General features: G+C 37.6%; 1 protein-coding gene across 5 annotated transcripts in view; it reads right to left on the minus strand.

Annotated features, from left to right (window-relative positions):
- NRG3 (neuregulin 3) overlaps nucleotides 1-20,205 on the minus strand; it is a 394,717-nt gene that overhangs the window by 237,315 nt on the left and 137,197 nt on the right. The window contains exon 1 of one of the 5 annotated variants that reach the window (XM_038181161.2): nucleotides 5,056-5,170. The exons of the other annotated variants lie outside the window; for them this stretch is intronic. Within the exon in view, the coding sequence (XP_038037089.1) occupies nucleotides 5,056-5,092 (37 nt within the window). The 5' untranslated portion in view covers nucleotides 5,093-5,170. Of the gene's footprint in view, nucleotides 1-5,055; nucleotides 5,171-20,205 lie in introns of those variants that run through there. 5 annotated transcript variants of the gene reach the window in all.

The raw sequence follows: 20,205 nt of genomic DNA on the forward strand, positions 1-20,205 counted from the left end.
CTTCTGCAACCTCCTTAAACAATCTACTGCCATGTCACTCTCACTGGACTGCTTTTGCCCCCTTAAATCAGACTGAGATAAGGTGATGCTCAGGGAACGATTAAGAATACCCTAACTATACACTAGACAATCAAAGCAGAAATAGTTTCTTTTTGATGTACAAAACAGTTTATTAGTAGAAATGAAAAGAGTTTTTCAGATCTCGATATATCCCAAATAAAGAATGGCAACGGTTTTGTTTTAATTCAATTTTTAAAATTAAAATTAATTTTTACTGATTTTAATGCCCTTAAAGAGCTTTCCAAAATAATAGGAAAATGAGATACAACATTTAAGTCTGTAGATATGCCCAAACCATTGCTCAGAAGAGCAAAGGGGATTTTACTGGTTACTATAAAAGGATGCTGTACTGTTATCATCAATGGCCAGAGTCTGAATTCTGTTTTCAAGAATTAAGCTAATAGTGATGAATGCTTGAGCAGGCATTCACTGACATTAATGGCTCTTCTTTCAACCACTCAGGCCTCTCCAATGCTTTTTATCCTTACACAGTAATCATATCACAGAGAGCAGCCAGGTAGGCTGTGCTGCTGTGAAGTAATGGAAAACTACAATTAGTTAGCATTCCATAGTGACACAGCAAACATTATCAATGCTGAAGCAATCTTCTTTTTTTAATAAGAACTGTCGTGCAAGAAAATTCTTCTGGGAACAAGTATTTTGTGATTTACAGCTCATTAGGACCATCTGCAAATTCCTTAAAGTGTGATGAGAATTCAATTATTCACCTCTATATTTTAAAGACTTAATAAATTATTCCTTCTAGGTGTTCACAGAATATAAAAATTAATAAAGAAAAATAAGAGGGCTATGCAAAATGTAAGGAATAGATGTTACATTGCAATGTCAATAATTCATTTCCACATAGCTATTAGTAATCTTCATTACAATGCCCACTTTTACAGAGATTATTCTGAAACATTAAAAAAGTTATGACAGAACATATCTGGACTTTGCTGAGAAATGACTGATTTTATCAGAAATTAGAAGTGGTACAACTGTAACAATGCTCGGACCATTAACAACAACATGCAGTTATTGTTGCAAATAGTTGTTTCTCTGTCACAACTGTAAGAATGCAATTCAGTCTTACTCTGAAACAACGTTCAAAGCTTCCAACACTAAAAACCTAAGCACTCTTGAAAGGACTGTATTTTTTCCCAAAAGATTGCAGTTTTTGTATGTAAATAAGTGCCACAACATATACAGAAGAGTGTAAAAAGCTAAATATCACTGTCTAGTAGATGTGTAGGGCTTTAGCATCCCCAGGGATTGCTAAATGCAATTTGGTAGCTAAGGTCTCCTTAGTAATGCTACTTGGCAAGTTTCCTAGCTGAGCACCAAGGTTTTTTCAATCACAAATCTGGAATAATCAGTATTTGCAATTCTGTATATGCAACACTATCACAAAGTTCTTCAGGAGAAAGGCGTTGAGCCATTTTATAGTTCTTTTGGATCATTTGAAATTTTATTAAAGTTGTACAGGAATTACCCAGCAAAATGTTTTCAAATGTTTTAATAGTATGTTTAATGAATCCTTTCTAGTCTCTGACAAAGTACTGTAGGCTAAAAATAGATGCATAATGGAAATAAAAGGATAATACGAGTTATGTGGGGAAAAAACTTCACATTGCAATGTGAATATATTAATTATCAAGAAGCTATTAGTAGGTTGTCTGATTTTTTCTCCAAGGAACTGAAATAGGTCAAATAACACATTGAGTAGAAGTGAAGGAAATAAGAAATGCAATTTTAACCCAAACCTTGTGCTTTATTCCAAGGCAGACAATCTAAAGTTTATTCACTATTGCATTTATCATTTTGACATCCTTGTGGAGCAGAGATGCAAAGTCAGGCTATGAAACAATGTTATTCTCAGCATTTCCTTTCATAAAGAAATCTGTATCTCCTCCTTTCTATGCACATATATGTACACTTTTTTTTTTTTTTTTAATTTCATTTCATCCCCTTTATTCTTTTAATTTAGTCTTCCAGATCAGAAAGGGCACAGGCATAAGAAGGTAAAGTGTCCTTGCAGGAGCTCCAGGGTCTCTTAACAGGCACAGCTTAGCTCACAGTTTTAGGCAAGCAGAATGCTTTTCTGCCTGGTTCTGATGTGATATTGAGAGCAGAGCTCATGCTGCAGATCCCCTCGACCTTACTGCCAGCATGTGACAAGCTGCTCAATCCTATAGCATTACACCTTCCAATGCAAATAAGTTATGTAAATTACATGCAACTTTATAATGTAAAGCCAGCACTTCAACGCAGCACAGTGCCAGTGCATTCTGATAAAGAGCCAGGTAATGAGGTTCCCCCATGGACCATTGCAGCTTCACAAACCAGACTTGAACAGAGATTACCCAGGGTTAGGACTGAGCTCAACAAGAGATGTTATTGCACGTCATATCACAATGTCTATAGTATTATTTTGTAATATTTCACCTGTAGTAACAGATTCATATAAAAATGAGCTTTTTCTATTTCATAAATCCTTGGCCTTAGAGACACATTCAAATGAAATTTTGTTCCATCTCCCTCTGGTCTTGGCCTAACATAAATAAAACAATGTTTAATTCCTGTGATTCAAACTGAAGTCATTGTCTAATCTCAGAGAGAGCTTTTTCTGCTAAACTCTCTGCAATTTATGAAGTTGGTGCAAAAAGAGCTTAAAACAGTTAAGACCTCTTGGCTTTGCTTCTTATGATTAGAAAACTGAAAGAATTGGTGGAGTAAAACAATATATATATTCTTGCTAACTGTGAACAAAGGAGAAAAGAAAACGGATAGCATGGGGTTCACAACTATCAGGCAAGATGCTTTCACAGGAGCACAGTCTAACACTGAAATCTTTCTTAACCATTGCCACCACCACCACAGGTGTTGGAACACAGGGTAAATTGCACATCATAGTTATGGCTACTGTTTTCCACAAGCCACAGTGCTCTGTAAAGTTGCAATTGAAAGCATGCTCTCTACATCCAACCTGCTCTATAGATCTATTTTTATAAGCCGTCAGTATACACACCCTGAGTAAAGGAGCATGGGTCTTGTGTCTTACAGACTCAGTACCTGATGAGCAAGTTTCATGAGATGCAATTCACAGAATAACAGAATTGTTAGTTAAAACATGCATTTCTAACTTCAAGGTGTTTAATTTATTGTTTTCAATATTTTATTAATATACTACCTCCTTAAATGCTGGTGGTTTACAACAAGGCTGACTGTCAGGCAACAGAAACATACACAACAGCTTTTTTATATAATGCTACTGAGAATTATAAAGTACCAGCAACTCAATTAATACAAGAATAAACTACCAAAATAAGTCTAATTTATTCATCTACCACATATAGTAATCCCTGCCATGGCTACGTCTTGCTACAATCAAGAAAATTCACTCCATCTTTCCAACAGTAACATCCTTTTGACTCTTTTCTGCTTGTTTCAAGTTCTACTAGTTCTTTTTGAGACCTAATCACAAGAAGCACTGAAACCGTAGAAGGGGTCTGCATTTATCAGTGACTTTAAAAAAAATAAATATGCGTTTATCAGTGACTTTAAAATATATATATACATACATATATAGTAGCATGCTATCATCTATTACTTTTCTAGTAATTCCTTACATTTTTATTATATACGAAGTTATAACCTCCGTGTGCAAATGCAATAAAAATAAAACTCTTGTATTTCACTTTCAGGCATCCATAGTATAAGTATACAGCAACCCAGTTTGCTGGTTCTATTGAATCCCACCACCAATTCTTGCTGCCAGAATTCTTTGAGGTTTTATGTTCTTGTAGGCATCCTATCTCTTTTACTCCACTCAGCCAAGAAATTTAATTTGACCTTAATCAATTTTGAGTAACAGACTTATAACTGCAGGCAGGAATAACGTTAAGCACTAAATATACACTCTATCAGCTTTTTACAGTATAATCTGTTTGGTTTGGTATGTGTTACCTTTCTTTTTGGGGGGGAGGGAGGGAAGGAGGGAGGGAGGGAGTAGTGGGGTGTTAGATGCCCTAGTCAGCCTTGACAATACACCCTTCAAAAGAATACAGAAAGCTGTAAGTAAGAGTATGCCAGTAATTATTTACCTCTACTAAAGATCACAAAGAAAAAATTCACAAGAAATACTGTAACTAGAATTTTTAAATTCTTAATCACATTCAGATTAATTTTCTATGACTAAACATTTTTTTCAGCTCTTACATGTATGTTCACTATTTTTTTTAAAGATTTCTTTTTTAATTAAATCTAAAAAAAAAACAAAAACAAAAACAGAAAAACTCTAATTTAATTTCCCTGATAAAGAATTGTAACAGAAAGAAAAGAAAGAAAGGTTTTACATGGTACATGTGTGTGTGTGTGGAGAAACAGCCAGTTTCTCCACCAGTGCTGCACAAACTCAGAAAATACGAGGTGAGTTCCTAGCAGTATAAAATCCAATGCTACGCAAATCTTGATCTTCAATTACACTTAAGTCACAATAGAAATAGCATAACAGAACAAAGCGACCACTGCTTTCTCATCAAAAAGGTTAATATTTAGGTTAAGGTAGCATCAACAAATTTGCACTGTTACAAATCTTTACCATTTGATATTATATTTTATGAAATGCATTCATTTCCACTATTTTGTACTAGGTAAGAACAAAGAGGGTAACAGCTTCTCCTCTCCCCCTGAGAAACATTAAGATCCAACCTCACCCTCCAGTCCTGCAATTAACTGGTTTAGGCAATATAGCTTATGCACAATTGTAGCCAGCATCTTTCAATAAAATTGTCTTTGCAAGATGACTTCTAGCCTTGAAGTTCAAAATGCATTTGCCTTCGCTTTCTCACACTGCTGAATCAACTACGTGCTAACCCAGGCATTTACCCATATGAGCTAGTAGAGAACATGCAATTTCACATATTGAAGTTGCATCCCTGTTTTATTATTCAGATTAATGCAGTATACAGTTGAAATTGAAATGGCATCTCCTACCTTTACTCGTGAGAAATTTGGGCAATATCACACGCATTTTGTGTCTCACTGCACCAGTTTGGTGATTACAAAGCAGCCAGCTTGCCAGCGCTAAACAAAACAGCTTGAGGTTCAACAAATCAGCACGGTTGGCATCTGATATAACTAAAGTAAGGGGGAGGAGAGTAGCTGCAAGATGGCACTGACAACTTCATTTCCGCTCCTGTGCAAATTAAATGTAGGCTGGGGCACAGGAACGGAACATAATGAGACATAAAAAGTAGGACTGCAGGCTCTGGTTGACTGAAGGTATTAGTATGGTAAAGAAAAGGCCAATTAAACTCGAACTGTAAGTTACACATGGCAGCATTAATAACGCTCATAGAATTACAAGACAGTAGCAACAGAAGTCCAGTTTTGGAAATGCAACACTGAACACCTCCAGTGGCAGCCTGACTTCATTTTACAATCTCTCAATCGGAAAACGCATCGTATTCACTACTCTGCTGCCATGAAATTGGAGAAAAATATACAGAAGCGACAGCTGTGATCACTGAAATATGAGCAATTAACAGATAACTGAATAATAAAAGATTTTAAAAAGTGCATCATCCTCTTGATGGTTTAAATTCTTCTTTTAATGCTGATACAAACAAGACATGCAGCCACAACTGAATAAATGTTCTAATTTATATCACTTGTACATCCTTCAACCTGTTAACCAGAAAAATAAGCACATTTCACTATTGTCTATCACATTAGGCTACTTTAAATGACAGTTCATAACTAGTAGCAGATTTATTGTCTATTCTGAAGCTGCCCAGTAGGCAGCTAACATATCATTGCTGCAGCTGTCTGAGAATTTGTCACGTTACAAAGCTGACTCAGACAGTGTCTTTGTGCCAGCGCATTTCTGGCAGCAGCAGCAGAAGTCCTAGTAATATCCCCTCTGGAGAGCACAAGTGCTACTCTTGGAAGTGTGGAAAAGGCCAACAAAAAGATAAATCAGCTGATAAATCAGATAAGCTGGTCTCAAAATGCTTCAGTAATCATTGTCAGAAGTTCATAGGAGAGGAACCCTAAAGCTAATCAACTCCTCTAGCAGCATCCCATTTCAAGTTTGTGGAAAGAAGTCCAGATGCAAGAACTTCTGCATTACAGTATTCCTTGCCTTCCTTCTCCAATGAACAATTTTCACTTTGTTTCCTCAGCCACGTTGTTTTCTAAGAAATTTTCATGTAGCATTGCTCAGGTCACAGGAGAGTCAAAATTCTTCAACCTAGGTAGTTTGGGCTTTACATATCAGGAAGAGTGGATTCAAACAGTGGTTCTTTATGACAATTTATCAACTAGCCCATACAAGTTCAATCTTAGTTCCCAACTGAGGAAACCAAGATAAATGCCTGCCCTAATCAAGACACGTTTGCTTCTAAGCCATTCCCAAGAAAACATGAAGATCATTTCCTCCACAGACCGCCTGCCCTACTGTTTTTCTGCATAAATCTTCCCAAGGCAAAGATTGCTCTATCTGCACAAGTTCTGATCAAACAAGAAAGCATGATCATCCAAACAGGTAAGAAGGGTTCTTTCAGGAAAGAAATGCTCACAACTGCAAAATAAATAAATAAATAAATCTCTCTCTGTAAACCCACATCTTACATGGTAAAGATGTAACTTGGATTAGATCAAGAAGTACAAATCAGTAAACACTGGCCTATGTTAAGCTTTGAAATAGCAGGTACATACTTAGGAATCCAATATTTCTGGATTTCATCCATTTATATTTATATACAACTTTAATTCCACAAGTAGAAGCTTCCACTTAATCTCCAGTTTAAACACAGCAAATGCACCGAGAGAAATGCTTTCTCTCTGATTAGACTTACCTATGAACCCAAGGTTACTAACATTACTTGTTAAAAGGAAAAAATAAAATTATAAACCCTCTCCCAAACACCTAAGCCTGGCTTGAAAGTATTCTTTCCAACTGAAATTCCAAGTCAGTTCATTTTGAATCTGGAATTTATTTATTATTAAGGGTGTGCCTTTTGCATTGCCTCAGTGTTCAATTTCTTTTTGGTAAGTAAGACTGAATGCACTCAGAAGCAGCAGATGTGTGAAGGTTTGGATTTAAAACCTGAGCAAAAGGTAGGACAGGGAAACCACAGTATACAATCAGAAGTTCTCTGGAACATAGCAAGTAAAAATTTTTGGCTTCAATGGAGTGTTGGATAGCATTAGCCATCTTTTGGTTAGGAAAAAGCTTCATTAGTACAAAAGCTGTTTAACAGATCCCGTGCCAGCCTCCTTAAACAGCCACTGGCACATAGAAGATGGACATATATCCGAATTTAGAGAAGGATTTAGTCAGAACTTCTTTCTTCCAGGCAGATCTCATTTTTGCTGCAAAAGCCTTTGCAAGGCACTGGAAGTTAGAGTAAGTTGGAACAAGCTAGAACAGTCTTCAGATGATCTAGTTAGCATGAGCAATCCAGCTGGCATCTGGTGACTCTCCCTCTCTATATATACATGTATATATATACACACACACACACATCAATCCTGAGATAGCGGAAATCCAGTTTTACTTCCCTTTTGGCAGCGTGCATCTTTCCATTTGCCAGCTACTCTATTTTCTTCCTTTTTTTCTCAGGTTGAATATGTTTCATGGTCATTCAGTAGATTTATGTATTTTCTTTTGCTATTGCCTCAGTACTGTCAAACATCCACAATGATAGTTTCTGTTAGCTAATTTTCTTCCTACTGGATGACAAGGACTTTACAGACAAAATGATCACGTTGGGTCTTTGTTATCCAACCTTCCCCCTTTCCCACACACCGTATGTAGCGTTTGAGATGGCAGCTTGAGCAGAAAGCAAGACACAGAGCACATCAGTACCTGCAAATCCTGTGGGGATCCAGATGAGCTGTTGGAATTCTGTATCAAACACCAAGGATTAGTATGTCCTGCCACACACTTACTGATAAGCCTTGTACATCTGTAAGTACACCTGAGACATGGATGTTAAAAAAGATCTCTGCACAGTTTAGTGGTACATCAGAGGTCAAGTTGGAAGAAAATAGCTGTGGAGTACCATGATCTAAATTACAGCTGAACTGTGTGTTTAGAAATTAAAAGCTATTGTAAAGTGAATCAAGAAAAGCCAGTGCAGAAGAAAATTTGTTCAGCCATAAATGATGCCTGAAAATTCAAAGCCCCAACATGTATCAGTAAGGCCCACAGTCCTGTCTTCTCATGCTGCATATACCACGGTAGCTCAAATGAACATCATGATTACTGACAATATTTGGGATGTTCAAAAGAATATTTTTAAAATCTTCATGTCCTTAATTAACTTAACATGGCCAATTAGTGTCAATAACGACCACATGTAAACGATCCTGTGTTTTTCCATGCACAGTTGCATATTCTGCCTGAGACAGCGGTTCTGAGAAATGATGCTTGGAGCTGCACTTCTCAGCTCAGAACCTACAGTGTCCTTTCACATGCAGCAATGCAATGTTACAAGTTCTCTGCAAATTTTTCTAAGCTTGCACTTCATCACAGCATTATCAAGCAGATGTGAGATTTCTGAGGATAGAAAACAACCAGGCAAGCAGCTGAAAGCTCATACATTTACAGAATTTTGGCTGAAATTCAGCCTTCTAGCAGCTGCAGCCATGTTCACGACTTTTTTTTTTTTTAATCTAAACTTCAGTCTTGCAAAGATTTGCTTTTGTGTGCAAGTCTTTGCTGTCCTGTTTTAGAAGTCAGAAAGGACTCATCACTCCATATCTCTCACGCTCAGAGTGAAGCTTAATTTTTAATGATTTGTAATGAAGAACTGAAACACCACCCTCTGTCCACCCCCACATGGCTTACAACTCCAGCAACTCTCCTTTCGCTATTCCCTTTCCTCCTCCTCCAGTAGTGGTGGGATAACATACACAGTGTAGGACCCTCCCATCTCTTCACAGAATTAGACAGATGAATAAATTGGGACCAAATCAGGAAGCAGTTCAACTTATGACAATATTTCAAAAGTTGCGTACTTCAAACATTCCTTCAAATTGGAGCACAAATCTGAAGATTTGTGAAAGAAATCTCTCCTCTTTGTATCATTTTTAATTTTAGTGTAATTAAAAACTGTGTTTAAAACAAAAATTTAAAAAAAAACAAACACAAGGGTAACAAAAATCAGAAGACGCATACCACCATACCAACTAGCTGTTTTGACAGACATAGACAGAATGTGTGTCCACCTGTCCCTCACATTTGAGAAAACCTTATCAACATATTTGGGCAACATAATCAGGTTTTCCAGCCATTCAGTTTGGAAGCATCTGGAAAAGAAAACAGCTGACATAATGATAACTAATGAACAGAGTAAGGAAATTACTTTGAAATTATAGTTTAAGAGTATAGACAGACATAGACTAGAGCGTGTAAAATATATCCAAAAAATGTATTATGTAATTTGTGGGTGGTGAGTTGTATTTTTTTCTTTTTATTTTTACTACAAGTTGTACATTGTTATTCCTTCTTCCCTTCTGTAGAAAAAATAATAATTATTTTAAAAAGTAACAAATCAATATTTTGCAAGAAACTTCCTTTCTGAGAACTATGTTCCAAAGAGAGCTCAGTTGAATAGTGGTGAACTGTAAATCTTAAAACAAATAATGCATTTATTTTGGAGAATACTTTTTAGCAATCATTGTCGTTTATGCTTTTTAAAGAGCACATAATGTTGCTTGTGTAAACATTATTTTGCTTTGTTCCTCTGATTGCTTTCAATAAAGTTATTTTTCCAGGCAGAACATCTAAATTACCACATATTGAAAAGCATAATATCTTACACCTATCTGGTTTGCATTTGTGGATTGTTGTTTATACATTTTCACCTGTATAGAATAAAAGCTGTTGATGAAGCTGTAAATATTTGTTTATTGGATACAAAAAAAAAAAAAATGCATTCTGAGTGCAGGTCACCAGTAATTATTACAGGTACTCTGCCAAGCATTTACTTATAAAAACAAAAAACAGCACACCCACAAATGTCCAGAAACACCATACACATTTGCATAATGACCCATGAGGTTCAAGGACACAGCCCAGCATCCTGCTGCACATCAGCCTGCCTTTTTGGTTACCAGCTGCTAACTGAAATATTCTCCTGCTTTTTCTGACCTCTTATTGCGCTGCCTTCTATGCCCCTGAATTGATGAGACCTATTCTGTGTTCATTCTAGATGTGCTGAGAAGGTATAGCACGTACTGAGGTCACTGTTTATAGTGTTGCAAAATGCCAACCGCTTGGAGAAAAAGTGCTTTGTAATTCAGTTAAAACCCCAGCAAATCCCCATCTATCCATAAAACTTCCCACCTACCTCAAGACAAAAAATAAGAATTTAATCAGAGGATAGGCTACAGATTGTTATGTTAATAAAAGAATTTGGTAAAAAAAAAAAAAAAAAAAAAACTAATAAAAAAAATCTCAGACTTTAAACTTCTTTACACTAAACCAAGAAAGGAACATTTCCTTGCTCCTCCTCTCAGCTAGCCAGCTACCTTCTCCAAAGTAGACTTTGTATTCATGTTCTCGTTCTTTACATCATATATATATATTATAGACATATATATACACACACACACGCAAACACATTTTTATATTTATACATATTATGTAAACGTGTTGCTCAGAGAAGTTGCTGATGCTGCCCAGAGTATCTGTGGATGTCCCCTCCCTTCAGGTGTTCAAGGCCAGGCTGGATGGGGCTTTGTCCCTGCCCATGGCAGAGGGGATGGAGCCAGGTGGGCTTTGAATCCAAACCACCCTATGGTTCTGTATTACAGACATCACATTATGTATGTATCACATGGAAAAAAATCTCCAACAAAGAATGCCCCCGCTATTGAGACTTCAAAGATTGCTGTCCACTCTGGTCTTAATTTAAGTTGCTGATTAATTATGATGAGCTTAATTCAAGACATCTAGAAATTTCAGTAATCTACAATAAGCCACTAACTGAATTAACCTGGTCTGGGAACTCTTGCAGACCAACCCTCAGTAAGGTACCATGCCAATGCTCAGGCTACCTGCACGAATAGCACTGTTCATTGTGCGTGCTTAAAACTAACTCTCAGACTGAATTCCTCCACAAACGTGGATGTAGGTATCCACCGCTTTAGGACAGGCCCTTACAATATATCAGGCTGTACAGTGCTGCACAGAGCTACCCAGCACTTTGATCCCAGCAGGCAGATGTGTCACTGTGTCCTCTGCTTGCCCAAATTTCAGAGGATGCAAGCCTCAGAAATCCAAATCAAGAGCATCCCAAGTGTCCACTCAAGTTAGGGAAATATATTTTGAAAGCAACCCCCTGCCTGAAAAGCATTCACATGGAAAGCTGATGCCTTGCACATCTGACACCGAGGTTATGATTTAGGAACTTTGGTTTGCACATTTAAATGCTCTTATTTTAAAAATAAAATCACATGACAGTCTATTCCAGTGCATCTGTACAGTCAGTGATTCATCTAATCAGTTTGCTCTTGTGCAGTTTGATTTACTAAGTAGCTGCAAGTATAAGTACCCCTTAAATTGTTTTACTGAATTATTTTATGGCAGTTGAGGATGAACTGCAACTTATCCTGTCCAAAGGCAGAACTCCTCAAAGTGTTACTTATATCAGGCCATGTCCTCACTTTCCTTGACATACTTTCAGTATAGAAACCTCAGCCGTAAAACGTCCCTGCATTCGGGGAACAGAACTGCATTTCCGATGCGTTACCATTGGTTATGTGGAAAAAGGATGATGAGAAACCTACGTCACTATTTCTGAAGTCACCTAGCTCTGATCTAGTGTTCTGGCATTAACTTGACCAATATTCAGATAAGTTTTTTAAAGACAAATAATGTAATTAAATGATGTATTGCCATTTGTATTCAGATTGTACTTACTACCGTTCTTGCTCCTTTGTATTGGCATCTCTTCCTCACTTTGTGGACTGCAGATTTACATATTCAGGAGCTAACTGAGGGATCTGCAGCAGTTTCCAGTGTAGAACGTTCACTGGTTTGAAGAGTCACGGGATGACTGTGGAACAGATTAAATGGTTCCAGGGGCTGAATCCAACCTACAGACGACAACTCTGGCTCTGCACGTGTATGCCGTGATGACTGTAATGAGTCCTACACCAATTACACGTCCTGATGGCAATGCGTAGTCTCAGAAGCATGAAGCTCTGGACAACTAAGTGTGAAAATGTTCTCAGGTTACTGCAGCATGTGATAAGCTGCTGTAGTTAAGAGCAAGCTACATATGCAAACTAGTTGCATTCATTACTGCTCTCATCTGTGGCAAGAAGATAGCAAGGCTGATTTCAATCAGCATTTTTCAGATGCCAGTTGTTTACATTCTGTACCTACAAGTCCTAATGACAATCAAGAAGCATTTTAGCATACAACCTCCTTTCCCTCCTTAAGAGCTTTAATCTAGAAGATATTAAAAAGAGAAGGAGCTGTGTGAGGTCTGTGGCTTGTTCAAGGCTGTGGAGCAATGAGCTGCGAGAGCTGCAGCTATCTCCTCCAGTGATGCCCAACCCAGCACATGGCTAGCAGGCTGTAATGTGATACTCCCTTCTTCACATTTGGTTAGAAACGGAGAGGGAAAACACCACTAATTATGTAGAACGAAAAAAATATATATATAATTTTAAAAAGCTGAGGGTAGCTTTCCAGTTAGCTGCCGTTTCTCAAAGTTGCCTTTCCAAGATTTTAAGCATCGGAACAGGGAGTGGCTTTAATTTTTACATCCATGCTAACCTCTCCCACTTGAATGGAGTTGTCAGAGCAGTTATTACCTTGGTACCAACAGGACTCTGAACTAGAACCAGTCTGGCTTAAACACAGTTAGTGTACATCTACACAACAACAGCATGGGTAACCTTCCCACTGTAACTAGGACTGCAGTTTGTGATACGCAATATTTTGTCCATAATTTGACAAGAGTATCTACTGAGCTTTAGCATAACTACTTTTTATTTTGAGTGAGATAGTAAGAAGTTTAATTGTGACACTGTTTTCTGCTTCTTCAGTACCTATCAGGCTAGCATATAGATACTTTAAATAATATTTATAGTTTTCTTGAAGCAGCAGTGTTTGGAGCATATAAAGAAATGCAGTATATAATATACTCTGTTGCCTCTAGCTGTCAGAGTCAGCATGATTTTTGAGGGCCAAAGCCATTTGTATGATTTGCACTTAATATGTTTCAGTCGAACCAGGGTTTGAATGGCAAGTAAATGGTAGGGCTTGCCCTTATTTTATGAAACTGTTACATAATGGAGATCTTTCAGCCTCACATTCTTCAACAAGAAAACAACTATGACTTCTTATATTCAAAAAAAAAGTTACGTATAGTATTTTAAGAATGCCCTGTTCCAGAAATTAAATCACTTTTCATGAAATGGGAGCATTAAACTGATACCAACCAAGATGTAATGAAATGGGAGACAGTAGCATTCGTCAGCAATAGAACTGCATGTCTGCAGGCAAGAGGTATTCAGTTCATACTCAGTTTAGCATAATAACCTAACAAAATGGGATGCATCAAAACAACTGATGGTATTTCCATGAATTTCTGAACCTTTAAAAAAAATAAAATTGTTTTCTACTTTCTTGGTTTCTATCTACCCCCCTCCTCTGCTAAAGCAAATATTGTCATTCTTTTGCTTTACTAATTAAAAAGATAAAAAAAAATCAATTTTACTTATGGACTTAGATTTTAGAACAATTTTTGTATTTGGATTTTGTATTTGAGTAAGCCAGATATATCATCACTCTTCCCATGAAAGCAACACATCAAAATATATTACAAAACCAATGTATTCTATAAGCGCTAGACGCCAACTGAGATAACACTCTTTGCAATATATCATGTACAGTAAACATAATGTTAAGATTTCCATGTCAGTCAATACTGAAAGAGTAGCTTTTGGAAAGCACTCCATGTTGACTGAAGTTCACTTTCACTGAATTCAAAACAGAATTTGCTTTGTCAGAAAGAAGCTATTACATTCCTTCTGAAAACCCTGGCCTTGGTCAGGTAGGTGGATTTAGGAGTCACTCTCTCTCTCACTCACTACACACAATTGAGTTTTAAAATAATTTTTTTAGGATCAAAAACTTGGTCAAGAATCACTCAGCTGTATGCTTAATTGTTAAGCAAGCACTTCATAATGACCCCACTCCAGCAGCTGCATACGTGGCTGCTACAAAGCAGATTTCCACACTATTTACTCCCAGACAGTGAACTCAGAGTAGCTCCTCAGTATTAGATGCAGATTATGAGGGCAGCTTTCCCCAGAAAGGTAGTACATTGAGCTGAAAGCCTCCCAAGCCTTTTTTTGCACTTATTATTTAGACTGCATCCCGTTTTAGAGACAAGATTAAGATTCAGCCAGCCAGACTTGCAGATCCATATTTGTGATCCAAAATCCATTATATACATTTGTGATCCAAAATCCATTCATACCAAATGCTCGTGGCTTAGCTGGCCAGCTGCACGAGATGAGGCAGCTTTTCCTTCAGCTACAGTGACCCGCGAGCTGTCAGCATGGCTCTCCCAGCTGCCGGAGCATGACAGGCTGCAGCAGCGTCACATCTCTCGGTACAGAACAGCGCTGGCCATGCCATAACCAGCACTCCACCAGCCCTCTGTGCACTCAGAGGCATTTCCAAATTCACATCAGCACTCTGATCGTGCCACACCACAGCACACGTTGCTAAACAAAGCATAACAGTATGGATTGAAAAAGGAAATCTGAAGTCAAAACATTTAGAATTTAAGATTAAAACCCTTAACCTCTTTTTACTGCCTCTGCAGTAAACATTTCTTAGGTCACTCTGCCCTCCCAGCTCCCATTTAGTCGGCTGTAAACCCGACTTTAGTAGTCAAACCATTTAGATGCCAAATTTAATGGAACCAAAAAAGAAAGCCCCTTTGAATTTATTTTATTGTTTCAATTAAGACAAGGGTCCCTCCTGTTAAGTACTGAATGGGATAGGCTAAATAATTTCAAGGCTGATCTCTACAACGTAGAGCTCTACACTCTTCTTCCACAGCAGAAGTGCCAAAGTCACACAAGCAGCTGGCCCACTCTTTCCCAGCTTGCAGCCCACACACATCATGCCACAAACTCCAGGGAAGTACCTATCGTATGATGAAGATGACTACTGGTATTTTAGGCACTCAACCAGTAACAGATTATTTTCATGAATCTACTTGTTTAAAACAAATCTAGAACCATAACAAACTAGACACAAGGACAACCTCCTGTCTTCCAATCTTCTCTGTGCTCTTTCAGTTTACCCACAGCACTGGTTTCCAACACTACAGCCCATATGGATTTCTCTCAGTATCAGCTGTTTATGATGCTAAATGAAAGAGATTGATCAGCTTACATTGAACTTAACATACTGAAAGCAGAAAGTCTTAAAACAAACACAGTTGCCTTTCAGAAAGCCAAAGACAAAGCATTAAAGTTTTTTTCCCATCTTAGACCAGCCTTAACCTCTTGGGGCTGCTGCTTTTTCAGGACACTGCTTTTTGCCATTTGGGCATTTTGTAAATGCACAATATTTGAAAAAAATTAAGGCCTTACCTTCCCATTAGAATGTGTATATCAGTACTTTACTGTTCTCATAGTATGAATTTGATTGATATCACATACACCTCACGATTTTTATCATTACACTGCTAAAATAATACAGAGAGGGAACTCGGGCTTTCAAATAAAAATTAGAAATACCTACACACGTCTACATCCCTAACCTTTTTAAAAATTTTTCATTCTGGAGATATTTATATTCAATAATGATGCATTGTCATGTTCTGCAAGTATATGTTCATAGAAACACCTGGAATAGCAGCAGCTAACGTATATTGTCTGGAAAAAAAAAAAACAACAACAAACAAACAAACAACAACAACAACAAAAACATTCTTTGCCAAATAAATTACAGGCTTGTGACCAATCAAGTAAAGCAATCAGACCGAGGTTTGAACAAGTGAAAAGTCCCATGGAAGTTCAAGACATGACCTGTAGCCATGGATGCCCATTAAGGGCACAGAGCAGGTGCTGCAATAACCCTGTAACTCCTGTAACTCTCGAGAACATAGATATATGCACACAAGTACTTCCACTGACTTAACTCTGAACACACATCTGACGCTTCTTGGTATGAATAAGAACTAAGTAAGCAAGCACACAAACAGGCAGCCAGTTTGTTTCCTACCATTCAATACAGTGTTAAACTGTAAAGGAGAGGCACGTTGCATTAATTGCATAGCCTCACTAGGTTTCAGGCAGGTCCCATCAATTGCATGACTTTAGGATTCATTTTTTTGAAGCTCTACTTGCAATTCAACTGAAGTTATGTATAAATCACCTAGAAATGTAGCCACTATCATTAAGGAAAAACTGATCTATCTATAACTTGGTGTTAAAAAAAACATCCTTTAAATCTCTCATTTCTCTCTCTCTGTATATATAATATATATATATTTATATATATATAATATCTCTCTCTATATATGTATCTATAGCTCTATAAGAGCTGTACCTCTTCTTAACTTTTGCAATTCTTGTTGTGTAAAAAAAAAAAAAAAAAAAAAACAATATAGAATGCATTATTCACACAAGAAATTGTTGATGACTGGACATAATTTTGGTAATATTTAACTGGTTGTTTATGGAGACAAGACAATAGAAGGCTGATTAAAGAAATCCCAAACCTATTAAAAAAAAGAAAATAGTAATTTATTTCCCAGTCTTCCACACCTGCAAAACCAAAGCAGCATATTCATTTTTAGGTCAGTTTATCCTGGGTTTGACTATTTCAGTGTGCATGACCAAATTTATTACATCACTGTAAGCATCTACTTGTTTGCAAAGTATTTGTCCAGGTGTTTTACAGCCCCCTTCTTCACAGGCCCCTTGCATCTCCTTTGATCAAAGCCATCCATTCAACAATTGCTCATTTGCTGTACAGCTATTATGGCCCTTTGCTTTCCCTCAATGCTTTCAAACAGTAAAGGAGATAAACCTGCAGGCAATACCCTTTCCTGCTGAGGATGATCTAGCAGACTATTTCTTATCTTCTGTTACTGATGGCCAGCCTCAGTGATCCATGCACACAGACACGGCTACTCAACTCAGTTTGTTTGGGAACATAGCCAAACAGCTGACCAGGCAGAAAGAAAAACCCACAGTCGTCAGCTGGTGCAAAACATAGCAGTTATTTGCTCAGTAACACAGGTCTAAGAGCTGTGCAATTCTTCTGCTGCAAATAGGTCTTCAGAAAATCAGAGCCTGCCTCTGACTTTGCAAATCCTGCAGAGAACCATCGCGAATTACCAAGCCACTGCCTGTCCAACTACCACGAAGATTTCCCAGCACTGCACCAGCACAATTTAAACGTTACCCATTTGCAGGAGATGCATGAGAAAGGTCACTTGAAGGTGTTCAATAGGTAATAAGCACAATATAATGATAGGGGGGACAAACAAATGGTTAATTAATTCTCTTGCCTTCGCTTGTCTTCATTACCTACAAACGGGAACAGAATCTGACATTTTACTCTGCCAAGGTACTCTAAGTTTCATTGCCAGTTTGCTTCATTTGTAAAAAGAAATTGATAGCTTTCTAGGCAAAAGCTGTACCTGATGTCACTAAGAAAGCAGGCAGTCGCGCTTCTGAATTTAAGACTTTGAATCACTGAGGTTGAAAAGAACCTCAGGAGCCCCAACCTCATGCTAAAATCAAGGACAATGCTGAACTGAACCACAGAAAGTGCAGCCTCCCTGATAACCTGCTCCATGGCTTAGTTACCTTCACAGTAAGATCATTTTTTCCTGTATATTCCACCATAACCTTCCTGCATATATTTCTGAAAACCATATCTTGTTCTCTTGCTGTGCATGCCTGCCAGCACATGCAGCAGTTCCATCTTACAAAATGCCCCTTTTGAGGGCAGGCAACCAAAAAAGCTGTTATTAGGATATCCCAGGCCTCTGCACAATCTTTTCTCCATTTTTGTTGAGTATGACTTAATGAAGCAATGGAATATTTTAGTAAACTTTACTGAATATTTTAACCAAACTGGTGCTAGTGTTCCCTCAATTCTTTTTGGACAAGGTACCTTTACCACAAGGGCAGGAAAAGTAAAGAACACTAAAAGATTTAAGATGTTGGAATGGTCAAAGCAAAAGAATCTGAACACCTGGGAGAGGCACTTTTTTTCTTTTTGTTCACTTTCAGGATGAATCAAGTGAAATGGAAGAGAAAAAATCTCTTACCAGCTCTCATTGCTATGAGTAGAAGCTTCTGGCTTGCCAGAAAAAAAAAAAAAAAAAAAAAAAAAAAAGAATCATTCAACAATGCCTTAGTGGCACAGCCTGACAGACCCAAAGAAGGTCACGGTTGTCAAAAATCTCAGATGTTTCAAATTATATCATTATTATCTCATGACAGTGTCACCTTGCTTACATTTCTAAAGGCCAATTACTTTTGAACCAGTTAGTTCAATTCTGTTGTGTTAATAAATTCGGAATAGTTCTTCGGCATCATTTAAAGCAAAATCAGCTTTAAAGTCTCCTGCTTCTTTCATCCCCGAGTAGTAAAACAAAACAAACAAACAAAAAAAACCACTTTCATATCTCTTCTCTTCCAGTGTCATATGCTCAATTTTTACTTTCCTCCCCCTGCATACTTAAGCTAAAAACTGGAAAAATGTAGCAACACAATTTGCAGATAAATAATTATTGTTCACAGATAAAAGAACCATTATTCTGACAGAACAAAATGCAATACTACATTACATAAATTGTAACAAAATAAATCTATCCCATGATGCTACCAAGGCTGTCCAGTTACATTTTGGAAAAGTGACACGCCAAGAACAGGAGTTGTATTCTGTTAAAACATGCAAACACAAGCACCATGGAGCACCTTACTCAATAGCATGCAGCATACCAAAGGATGTACACAAGAAACAATCTCACTGGCTAAATAGTATTACTTGATTACAATGTTGATACACAGAAATACTTAGTTCTGAAATGCAAAGGAACTGTGCTAGACAACCTGCTCAAACACGTGTCTGGATACAGAACTTTACATGCACAGCCTGTTGATTTAGAGCTGAAAATGACACAGTGGCTTGTCTGTATAAGAAACCCTTCATGTAAACCAGTTAAATGGAAAAACCTCAGGGACACCAATAAATCAGTGCCTAACTTTGCAGAAGCACTGGGCATTTGCTGCCCTCCACACTCCCCCAAGTCCACAGTAATGGGGACCAGCCAGGTCTCTACAAGGATCGTGCCACGACCCCTGAGTTTCCACCAACTCCAGCAGCTGGGAACACTATAAGCAGCTTTGGGGTGATGTGACAACATGGCAACCATAATCCTCTTGTACAGCGAAGCAATTGTTTTCTTCAAGAAGTGTTACTAAACAGCTACAGTTGTAAGAATTCTTTCATTTCTAACTACAACATTTAATCAAAGAGAGAGCAAGACCACACAGCAAAAGCCACGATGCTGACCATTACAAACAAAGAAAACCAAAAAGCTCATGTTCAAATATACAATTAAACTAAAGAAAAGGATGCACACAGGAACTAAATCAATCACACAAAAGGGAACCTCCTTATTAAATAACATTCAAACATTTTGCTTCACTATGGAAATGCAGAAAAACTTCCCATTAATCCATCCACCACAGTCCTCTCGGCAATTCTTACAGTCACGTATGACAAAGTCGTTTTGTGAACGAGCAAAATAATAAGTTATGTGCAGATCTTTTCTAAAGGACAAAATCTTTCTGATCAAGACAATTATGTCAGACAACTCACTTTGGCTTCTGATTATTTAATCAAATAAATGACTTGCATAACTGTCCTTCATCTCTTGGTCTCTAATTCACATCTGACTAAGCCATCTTTTCAGGTCCAGTGAATAGGTGTTTTCATTTCAGATATTAACAAAAGACTGCAGCAAACAATTCAGTAAACAAAAAAAGACAAAGGAAATATTGAACAGACTAAAACATGTGCTGGCACTATGAGTTATGGGAGGGCCAGAAGTCTTCTGCATCGTTCTAGCT

The sequence above is a fragment of the Anas platyrhynchos genome, chromosome 6 (genome assembly GCF_047663525.1).
Source record: "Anas platyrhynchos isolate ZD024472 breed Pekin duck chromosome 6, IASCAAS_PekinDuck_T2T, whole genome shotgun sequence".
NCBI classification, from domain to species: domain Eukaryota; kingdom Metazoa; phylum Chordata; class Aves; order Anseriformes; family Anatidae; genus Anas; species Anas platyrhynchos.